The 11,686-nt window shown below is 37.7% G+C and overlaps 1 protein-coding gene across 1 annotated transcript in view; it reads left to right on the forward strand.

Moving 5' to 3' along the window:
• The window catches only part of MIB1 (mindbomb E3 ubiquitin protein ligase 1), a 77,275-nt gene that overhangs the window by 47,913 nt on the left and 17,676 nt on the right, over positions 1-11,686 (forward strand). Inside the window, exons 13-16 of the mRNA XM_031066604.1 lie at positions 3,419-3,551; positions 3,930-4,016; positions 6,739-6,900; positions 11,609-11,686. The exon at positions 11,609-11,686 is cut by the window's right edge and continues 92 nt beyond it. Coding sequence (XP_030922464.1) covers positions 3,419-3,551; positions 3,930-4,016; positions 6,739-6,900; positions 11,609-11,686 — 460 coding nt within the window. The remainder of the gene's footprint in view (positions 1-3,418; positions 3,552-3,929; positions 4,017-6,738; positions 6,901-11,608) is intronic.

Genomic DNA, 11,686 nt, shown 5'->3' on the forward strand with positions numbered 1-11,686 from the left:
TAATGTGACTTTTTATGATGTATGCCTGTTCCAGTGAGTGCTGCTCTGAATGGTAGCCACTTGGCTGTCAAAATTTTGGCAGTAGCTCTAGAAAATCCTGTAAAAATTGAAGGAAACTACCTCTCATCTAATGAGGAGGAGGATGCAGCCACTGAGCTGAATTTACCATTGTAGCATATTAATATCTTGCAGAATTTTTAGGTGTCATTCCATGAAACAGTCCTTCTAGCCTGCTGTCCCATAATACAGCATGGTCTGAAAGAGAGGTATAGTCTTTTTCTGAATAAAAAGAAACAGCTGAGTAGTGGTTCCTGGCCCTTCGATGATTTACTGTGAACAGTAACATAAAAATCTATTCCATACGGATGCCATTTGTTTGTTTTGATGGTCCTTCTATTTTTCCAGTAAGACCAATGCATCTTAAAACCTTTCAGAAATGTAGCAGGCATCTCATTTCTCTGAAAGCAAGATATCTCCAAATATCTTTCAGTCAAACTTCAGATAAAAATTTTTCTGGTATAAGACAGCAAACTAAAGATTTGAAAGAAGATCTAGTTAGGATAACATTCACACAAATATTAAGATGATTTTTCTTCACAGCACACAAAATGCTGAGTCAGTTGGTTTCTTATTTTTGTTTCAAAGATGAGGTGTATTAAAGAAATGTCAGTAGTATTTCAGAAGTACATTTGCATATTGAGGAATCTGATGAAGTGTGTCAATGGACTTCAAATTTTGTTTATCTGTAGAACTGGCAATTTTCTTATTTCCTTACTGAAAAAAAGGATATAAAATATCATTGAGTTGGTTAGGACAGTTTCTTGTTTAGTGACTAGAGCTACTTTGGAGACATGCTGGCTGTAATTAGTGTTGATGCTCTTCCACAGTGTTCCTCAAGTTGTAGTTGCAGTTTTAAGAAAAATTTCTTGTTGGTCTTTTTTGTTTGTTTGTTTTGTTAGGTTATTGTTGCCCCACCTTTTCCTCATTGCTCACAGTCATATTGCTTCTGTCAGTCATAGGGAATTTTCAGGAATTTTTTATTGTGTTTTTTAGACTATCCACAGTAGATAAGAACTTTATGGGGTCTTTAGAAGCACTGAGCCTGGCAGGTGAAGATAAAGAGCTTACATGACATGATGCCCTGTGGGAAGCCACTGTAGAAGGCTTGTTGTGCTGTTGGGACTGTGTGCTTTGTATCAGCCCAGCATTCTGAAGAGCTGGTGTGGTGGTGTGCCCAGATACCAAGCAAACCATAGTGCTCCAGACATGCTCCTCTAAAGCAGCTAAACACAGTTCTGATGGTGCCAAGATTTGGAGATACAGCATCATTGCATTACAAAATAGACTATCAGCGCAACTTATACTGGTTAATTTTGCCACATTTCATAAAGCTTTGGTAACTTGAGTTTTATTAAATTATATCACTACTTTTGAAAAATCTTGCATAAGTGAGTCTCCCAAAGAATTAATGTTACCATTGTTTGGTTTTTTCTCAAATGTTCTAATCTTTTCTTCCTAGCACGTGAGAGAGCTGTAGAAGGTGTTATGAATAGAAACTGAGCAATGGCTCACAATGAGCAATGTACAGTCTGTTAGGTGTTATTGTCTTATAATGCTGTGTTATAAGTGGTTTGGACTGCCAGGAAGTGAGAAGCAATCTGCCAGGAAAACAAAAAATCCTAAGAGACTGAGAATGGCTTCTGTCCACTCTGAGGAGGACAAACATCCAGAGCAGCCCGGCTATGGGTGCTTCATGTAGCAGTTGGTTTTCTGTGGGTTTGTATGACCTTGTGGCTTGAAAATGCAGTTGGTTAGTTGGGGTTCCTATAGGCACTCTGATTCTGGGGACAAAAATGTGTCACTTAATATGCCATTCTGGCAGCTGCAGCATAAGTGTGAAACCAGAGGTTTATGTTGTGCACTCAGTAGCAGGAGAACATGGAGATGCTTATTAAGCAGAGTCTTTTATGGGAGCATCTGAGCAGAGCGTAGGAAGGAATGCACTTCCTTACTGTTACCTCACAGACTTCTCTGCTTTCAAGGAAGGCCTGTTAGGGTGATCTGTGCCCAGACACAACTTTTAGGGCTTTTTTATAGGGAACTCATTGACTTGTTCTAAAAGAGAGCTTAGGAGTGAATACTACTTCACCTCAGTGTGGATGTTCAAGGCAACATATGATTGGAATGAACTGGGAGTTCAGTTCTTACTTGACGGGGCAGTCATTCATACCTTATGAGGGTATTTTTAAGTAAAAGCTGAGAGATTCAATTCATGAGGCTTTTTCTGAGGATTATTGAGATCCCACATTTTTGATACTGGAGCTCTTGAAGAACTCTTTAATTTAGATGCATTATCTGCCTTGCAATGCACTGTGTGACTGAGTGGTTCCACTTGCATTAGCAAGGATTACTTGGATTTTAAAAGTTTGAATTTTGTGCAGAAGCCGTGTTTCTCCTGTAGATATCATGTTCCTTCTACAGTAGGGAAACATCAGATGACAGAAGAGGTTTCTTGGCACAGAATTGTAGCAGTTTCTGGTTTTGTGTTTGTCTTTAAGGAACTGTCATAAGGGAGCTGCATATGGTGTTTATAAAGATAAGACAATGAGGGGTTTAAGTTTGGTAACTTATGTATTCCAAAAGCTAAGTGAAGACATGTAAGCTTAAGAAAACCATATTTCTCAGAGAATACAAGATTGAGCAATTTGTTTATCTAGCATTATGTTGTTAATACCCTTAACTGAAGGTTAACTTTGGACTTCATGGATTTTAGTCTGCTTTAATACTTGTAGTAATGAAGTTGCTTTTCCCCACCCTACTCCCTGACTACCGGACACTGCCATGATACGTTATAGTCAACCATTATATGTTAAGAAAGTATCCCACTAGTTCTCACTTAACAGTTTCAGCATTTATTTTGTCCGTGCTTAAGAGATCTTCCTCCATTTTCTTTCCTAGAAACTGAGTTTTAACTGTTACAGCCCATGGCATCAGTTTATAAAGTGATGATTTTAAAGAAATCTAATGTAGTGGAACTTGGTCATTAAATACTGAAGTAAAGGATTCTATAAAGATTTTGAGGGAGAAAGTTCTTTTCTCTACATTTCAGAGTTTGTTTGAATGCTTCTTTAATGTAATTTTTACTGCTAGATAGCATTCTTCTAAAAAACAAACCTGATCCTCACACTGTTCCAGGCATTGTATGGTTTGTTTGTGTGCTTTAATGAGAAGGAAATGAACATGAAATTATTCTGCTTTGGAACTGTTGGTATAGCTTTTCACCCACTCTCTCTGTTTGAAAAAAGATTAAAATTATTTTAGCCACTAGTACATAGTTCTGAGAATTAATGTTGTTCTACTGTTGTCACTCAGCATACGTTGTAGGGGTGTTTATGCCATCTCTGCTTTTGTTTTTCAGCGCAATGCGCGTGTTGTTGTCCAAGTTACCACGACCGTGGATTGTTGATGAGAAAAAAGATGATGGTTACACAGCCTTACATCTGGCAGCTCTTAATAATCATGTGGAAGTGGCTGAACTTTTGGTGCATCAGGTAGGACTTTTCTCAGGAGGATTTAAATGTCATGCTTTGGTTAACCATCTGATGTGAAAATAGTTGGCTGCTTTACGCCTGCAGTCGCAATGCAGAAGCAGTGGAGGAGGGAAGGACATGTTGAGCTCTAAAGGTCAAATTTGCCTTTGAGATTGTTACAATGGCCTAATGGTGCAGTGGGACTGAAAAATTGGATACCTAGTTTCATTCAACAGATCAACATCTGTACAGTGAATAACTGAAGTATTTAATCACTTCTGTTCTCAAATCCCCTAACTAGGAATTGTATTCAGGGTCATAGTCAGTGTCCTAACGGACTTCCTTGCCTGTAGATGAGTTGCTGGGTGATAATGCTCTAATGTTTTGAATATCTTGCAGGGCAATGCTAACCTGGATATCCAGAATGTTAACCAGCAAACTGCTCTTCATCTTGCTGTTGAACGACAGCATACACAAATTGTTAGGGTAAGTATATTATTTGCAGTAAGCCATATGGTTAATGGCATTTGACTAAAGCTGATGGTGGCTGTTAAAATACGAATACTTCGTGAACATTCAAAAAATTATTTGACAACATATAGTCACTGCATGTTTGTTTGATTGGATTTTGTTTCATTCAGAAGCCTGCCAACTTGCACAGAAGGTCAGTCAGCAATATGAACGCTGCTTGAAGCATGCTAAATTTTTGTACATGTACATTATGGTTTCCTCTGTGTGGTTGCCAATGCCAGCATCCCTTCTTGTTTAGTAAGGAAGAATGTGTTCGGCTGTTACTTGTCTGAATCTTGTGCTACTGTAAGGGGATCTTCAAATAGCATTTCTGATGCCTCCTGCTGTATGAGTAATTGTTCTTGCTCATACCTTTTGCAAATTGTAACACGAAACATCTTTTATGACCTTAACTCCTTTTCAGTCTCTGAGTGTTTGACGTTCCCTGCTCTTAGCTTGGGAGACCTATAAGCACTGAACAGTAGTGCCTTATTGGTGAAAGGAATGCTATCCTGGTTTTTTGCTTGTGTGGTTGCAAAAGTGAATGCTTCAACTTAACAAAGCTTTGTTGCTAGCACAGGAAGTGTGATGAGTCTGGCATAGCTTGCTGTTTCTGGCCTGTGTGCACTGTCATACAGGACCTGTGTGACTGTTTGCCTTGCTACTGTGGGCTTTTGAGGCTCAGAGAGAGCACTCACTGCTCTCAGAGTGAATACATCACCCTGGCCTTGGCCTTTGATGTAATTTTTTTTCTTTATAGAGTTATCTTGTATGGAAAGCTGTCTCTTATTCAGGCCTACACAGAATTGTTCCCCCTATGCAGACCTGCATTCTGTTAAGTGTTATTTAACCATAAGGTTTCTCCCTCTCTGCGGGCTGATGGGTGTGATCCTGTTACAGTGAAACATGTGATATGGCCCTATATCTGGAACTGCTTGCTACCAGAAGAATGGTTTCCTAGAGTCAGTGCCACTTGCATCCTGCTAGCTATTTGGCAGCTGTGTTTGGTGAACTCTTGTGCCCTTCTGGAATTTACACAGTACCTGGGAATACAATATTAATGTAGCAGATGAGCAGGAAGGTAGGCACGTAGAAGAACTAGCATGTGTGTTTCACTGACATGCTTATATCTGAGAATGTTTAAGTGAACAACCCTGTAGAGTATCTGTTTTCCAGAACTGGATTAACTTTAAGAAGTCCTAAAATAGCTCATGCAGCCATGCAAAGAACATGTTGGCTCCATATTCCAAAACTAATTCCTATTGGATACCTTCCAGGGCTGGGTTTGTACCTTCAGGCATTTGTGGAATAGTGGTCAAAGGTAGCAAGGTTCTTTTAAAAGTCCTACTGGCATGACAAAGGGCAATGGTTTGCTTTTTTTTTTAATTTTTTTTTTTAACTTCTGCAAAGACTCTGAAATTCTGTGGTAGTCAAGGATTCCAGGAGAAAATCAAAGCAATAAAGAGCTGGTGGCAGACACAAAATATGAATATTGGAGAAGAAATTGGTCCAGAGTAAATCCATTTAGAAAGTGTAAGAGGTTGAGATGTATGTAAGAAGTTGAGACTAGACTGTGTCAACTATTAGCTGGTTTCGCTTGTGGAAGAGAAGGTTGGGGAAAATGATAAACTACAAATAATTGCAGGCAGATACTTCCTTGAAAATTAGGCTTTGAGTTCCTTGTAGCCTGTTCTGAAGTTTGAGGCTCTTTGGTTCTGAGAAACTGAAGCTCCTTGCAAGCATGTGGGTTCCAAAGAGGGAGATCCCTCTTTGTATATTCCTGTTTTTAGATTGTGCCTTTTGTCTCTACTGCTAATCCAAATTTTGCAGAGTAGCAGAAGCTCAAAAATCAAAACTAAAACCTCAGCTGCTGCCGACAGGCTTCTGAATGGCAACAGTTTAATTTTTAGGGGCAGTTTGTATTTTTTTGTCAGCATGTGTTGCTTTGTTTTGTTCGACAGTATATTTAAGAAAGTTCTGGTGGGTTGAATTATGGAAGGGCTGTATGCAAAGGCCATAGGAAGAGGAGGGCCTGTGCAGCCTTGTGCTTGTTTTGTGTCGTGTGAACAGGAACGGGTGTCTAAAATTAGCCTTAGAGACAAGTCTTACAGTTCATTACTTTCCAAAGTGTTCTGAGAGAGTTTTTAATAGTGTCATTGGTTTTTATGTCTTCTCCTGAATTAAGGTTAACCAAAGTACATGCTTAACTACTTTGCTAATGCAAGGACACTGTAAATTAAGTTGTAAAGCTTAGTATAGTGTGAAAGTGATGTTTTTTGAGGTCATTGAAACCTAATAGTAAAGAATATATACCTATCTCAAGTATTGTACATATTGCTGTAATAAATTACATTGTTTGTAGGCTGTCTTATAAGAATTAAAGTCTAAGCAAGTAGAAAGGATCCTCTTAAATTGTCTTTTGTAGCATTCAGAGCACAGGTAAGCATTAGCCTTCTGCTGAAATAAGCTTGATATTTGAGACAGATAAATGCTTTGGTTGAGGCCTGAGCTCCAGGTAAGGAAAATAAATTTAAACTAATTCAACTGTGAATTGTAGCAAGATAGGAGTAGCCCTTTTGAACCTTCTAGAGAATCCTAAACCATAATTTTTTGAAATTAGTTCTAAAAGGGTGCTTTTTTGTTTTTTGTTTTTGTTTTGTTTTGTTTTGTTTTTTAATTTGGGTTTTCTCTCTTTCAGCTCTTAGTCCGTGCAGGTGCTAAATTGGATATTCAGGATAAAGATGGGGATACTCCCCTGCATGAAGCCCTGAGACACCACACCCTGTCACAGCTCCGCCAACTCCAAGACATGCAAGATGTGGGCAAGGTAGATACTGCTTGGGAGCCATCAAAGAACACAGTAAATAAAACACATTTATTTATTCTTTTTTTCCCCCTGTATATTTGTCTCGTGGTCTGCTTCTGTACTGTTGGACTGGGTTTTGGCAGCTTAAGTTTATGTAGACATTTTGCATTAAACTGCGGTGTAGGCAAAAATCATATTTTCTATGTGGCTTTCCACATGAAGTCATAACCTTTTTTGAAGAAAGAGGGTTGTGTAGCTCAAAAATATTCCTACGAATTTATCTTCTGTAGTGAACATGTATGGCTGCCAAAAAACCAAAGTAGCTTTTTTGGAAAGAGAATTAAACAGTATTACAGTACAGAATAAGACTGAAATAGTTTTCTGTGATTCAGTGTCTTGCATGTCTTTATAACTTTAGTTGCTTAGTTGCTTCTCTAACTTTCTGAAAGTATGTACTGCTAGAACAAGGCAATCTTAATTTTGAATGTTTATTGAGTGTATATTTTTGACAGAGTTCACTTCAGAAATTGTGCTGTAGTAAGGCAATAGTCAAAAAGCCTCCAGGTAATAAAAGTCAAAATGTTTTACTGAAAAAAAGAAACTCTCACACCCAAAAAGCTATGTGAACCCCATATACAGAGGTGAAGTTTGTAGTTTACCTGAAAGACAAAGAAGAGATAAAATTATGGAGCAATTCAGATTGAGAAAAAGCAACAGTTTTTTTCTTTAGATATTAAAGATGCACAACATAATGATGTATCAGAGCTACTGAACCACTAGTTACCAGTATAATGTTTTTTTCTGACTTTAACTGAGGGTTAAAATTAGAAATTTTTTATTGTTGCTTTTGCATTTCATTAAGAAAAAAACAAATACACCAACTTTATGAAAAGTCTTTGTTCTAAACAATAATTCCACTGTACAACTTTTTTTTTCAAATTGGTTACTGAATCTCACTGAAATACACTGGAATAAGCCTTGAAAGAGATTTGAAGTATGACTAACATGTAAGAAAATGTATGTGTCTTTTTAAATGAGACAAGAAGAGCAGTGACAGCTCAGTTGTTTCTGTGATCTGAAATGGAATCTATGAGAGCTGTCTAGAATACTTTGTGTTTAACTGTGAAATGAATGAAAGGGATTTTTTTTTTCCTCAGATTTGGCATTTCATAAATTGGTTTCTCTGCTCAGTCTTATTAATGGCTTTCACAATGAAACTAGAGTTGTGCATTGAGTTTTGAGAGTTTTAACAGAAGAAGCAGGGTTTTTTCCCATCACCTTTTAAACTTCTCTTTGGGGGGATTTTATATTTTAGAGAATAAAGTTTTATCTCTAGTTTCATTTGACAAGTATCCTTGGTTTAAAACAAAAGTGTAATTTTTAAAAAAATTCTATTGACGTAATAAGACAAAGAGCAGGCAAAAGATAAGAGAAACAGAGAATTCCCTCATCATTGCATTTCTGATTACTTAAAAATGTTTTAAAGTTTTAAAAAATCATGATCAACCAATACCTCCTCTCCTTTATTAGCGTGATCAAACTACTGGTCATTTCCTCGCACTTTGTTTAGCTGCAGAGAAAATTTTTGCCAAACTAACAAATCTGGGAGGTTTAAGTGGTATGGAGAAGATAAGTTCTGGCAGAGAAGAGAGGAAAACTTGCTTGTTTTTATTTTATGTGAAATGTAAAAAATGGAGTAAATATATCTGAAAACACTTTAAGATGATCAGCAAATCAAATTATATTGAAAACGTTTTGTGAGAAACAGGCAATGAGAACAATGCTGTACCTATCTACTTTTATTTAAATGACAGTAAGGTAAAAATTCTATAAACTAGATTTTACCATTAAACAGTTTTAAATATTAAGCTGCCTTTGGCCCAAAATTGACTATCACCAAAGACAGAATTGAAGCTGTGAAAATATGTGCAGGCATTTGGACCTTTAAAACTATCCAAGGACACATTGATAATTTGTCTTGTGTGGAATTGCAAATACAGGTGATGGATAATAGATGATAAAGAGGATTAATAATTTTGCCTGGGAATCAGTAAGGTTTTCTTTTTGTAGATGTGATGACTTAAATTGAGGGTTTGTTTTGAGAGATTTTTTATTCTTCTTCATTAATTCCTTTAAAGGTTACAAAATGTGTCAGATTTCATTAGGCAATGTGATAGCAACACATCTCTGTAAATATTTAGTTTTTAGCACTCATTTTTGCTTGGCTAAATTTTAATTAATTTTGCACTGCTGTCTTGGAGATTCCAACCTACTGAGGCCTGTAGGGTGCCTCTTTGTAGCCCATACATACATAATAGAAATAATTATTTCTATTTTTGTTTCAGTTGAATAAACCGAAAAGAAAAATCTCACTTGCAGGATTTTAGAGTTTTTTCATTCTTGATCAAGTTGGTTAGACAGCAACTCATTGAAATTGTATGATTTGTTACTTTTTACTTTGACCACTGTTTAAACTATGAAACAGTACTTTTTACTGATTATCATTCACTTAATTCATAAATGGAACTAAATTGAATGAATTTTTTAACATTGATTTTTTTTTTAGTAGTTCCTTCTAAATAGCAACATTATGCCTGTTGGAGCAGGCTCCCCCGGGAAGTGGTCGCAGCACCAAGCCTACCAGAGTTCAAGAAGCTCTTGGACAATGATCTCAGGGGCCTGGTGCAATTCTTGGTGCTGTCCTGTGCAGGGGCAGGAGCTGAACTTGATGATCCTTGTGAATTCCTTCCCACTCAGCACATTTTTTGATGGACTGTTTAAAATGCATGTAGTGAGCAATCTTGATAGTACACAAAGCCCTACTCATTTTAGGTACCATTCTGAAAAGCATTACTGTGCTCAAGTGCTATGAGCAGTGAACCCCATTTCTTTAAATAATTTTTAAGTTTTCCATCCAGCATATTGTGGTGACTTGCAGCTGGGAGAAGGAGAAATTTCCTGAAGTATAGTCTCCACCACCACAAAAAAAGTCATTTGAATTGCTTTATTACAGATGCACTGTTCTGGTCTAGAGTACTTTTTCATCCCAAATAACTGTATTATTCCCAGGGTCGTTTTGTGTAATTTATTTTAATATACAAGTGTCTTTAAGGTGTATTTCTGACTCTTAAAATGCTTTTAAGTGATGCCACTGCCTAAATCCTAACTTAAAGAAACTAATGGAAAGTGTTTACTGCTTCAAAGTTTCAATTACTTAGATGATATTTATACAGTTTTTGTGGATTGCACTGAGACTTCTCCCTCACTGGTGAATTGGCTGGGTTTGCGTGTGTTGGTGCATTTGAGGGCTAGCCCCCTCCAGAGGTATGCTGCAGCCATACTGGACACTGAGACATAATGGAGAATATTTTGTGCATGGGTTGTTTTGTGGTGTTCTCATTCTTTGTGCCTGAAAAGTTGCAGGCTTCCTGAGAAGTGTCATAGGATGCAACATTGTCCTGGTGTTTTCAAGTTGTACAGCATGCAGAGGCATTTTTAGGGTTTTTGTGACTAATGTAGATGACTGTTCCACAATGACTCTGCCAACCTTGGAGCAAATCAGCTTCAATGGGTGTTGTGCTGCTGCCTTGGCTGGGTTAATAATATGGTCCAAAGTACCAGGACTGAAGCTGGATCACATCTTTGCATTGCTTCAGCCAGTGCTGCAATTGAAGTGCAGAAAAATGGTCTCAATTGATAAATGAAAGTTTTCTGTTATCTGAACACCACAAAACAATTTGTTTCCATAACTTACTGATTTTCCTGGTATAAAGCCTTTGGAGCTGTACTATTCTTACCTAATCATGAGGAAGAATGCAGGAGGAGCATCTGATTTCATAAAGCAACCTTCAGGAGTCTTGTAGCCTCAGTGACATGTATTGATGTAAGAACTTCTAATTAAAAGAAAAAAAATGGGCTGAGGTTTAAAAAAATGCTTCCCTAAGCAACTGGGTTTCCTTGAGTTGGAGCTGCCCTAGCTTTGCCAAAGCTTTTCCTTTCAATGCAGTGTAGTGTGGTTTGCTGAGGGACTTCTAGTGATGCCAGCAGTTCTGGAGTCTATGTTATACTTAATGCATTTCATCTGATTGAGCTTCAATACAAAAAAATGTTGGGAGCCCAGAATGCTTTGGGGAATCCACTCCTTGCTGGGCTGAGGTAGTGAGCCTTCTTAGCATTTGTAGTTGACCCTGTGAAGCAGTTACACAAGGATACAGTAACAGCTGTAAAAGGGCAGAGTAGCATTATGTGATTAGATAGGGACAGTGTGTGGGTTTTAATCCATCCAGGCTGAGAAAGACTGAAGTTCAGTTACTTTCTTGGGCAGGTACTTTTCCTACTGGACTAAAAGTGCATTCATTTCTCTGCTCAACTGTTATTTCAGTCCAAGTGCAGAGGTAGCATTTTGTCTGAACTGAGCAATTTGAGTATATACTGAAGTGTCTTCTGAATATACACACTGGAACTTTGCCCTTTACAGTGCTTACATAGAAGGACAGCCACTTCACACGTGAGTATAGGTGTACAGGAGATTGAGTGCTTCAATAGAACTATTCCTTGCTGAATTTTAGTTCCTTAAAGGAAAGATGAATATAGCTGACTCAGAATGAAGCAGTTGTTTTGATTTTAGTCCTAGAGATGCTTCCTTTGGCTTACACATTTACGTATGTATGTGCATGTGTGCATGCCTAGTAGCTTTCCTTTAGCCAGACGATCCTTAACTGCTTAGAGAGTCTTTCTTGCTTACATATTTGTTTTCTTTCAGTTAATAATGGGACTTGGCACTCAAGGAGCAGAGAAGAAGAGTGCTGCATCTATTGCCTGCTTCCTGGCAGCCAGAGGG

Source organism: Geospiza fortis, unplaced genomic scaffold (assembly GCF_000277835.1).
Source record: "Geospiza fortis unplaced genomic scaffold, GeoFor_1.0 scaffold53, whole genome shotgun sequence".
In the NCBI taxonomy this organism is placed as follows: domain Eukaryota; kingdom Metazoa; phylum Chordata; class Aves; order Passeriformes; family Thraupidae; genus Geospiza; species Geospiza fortis.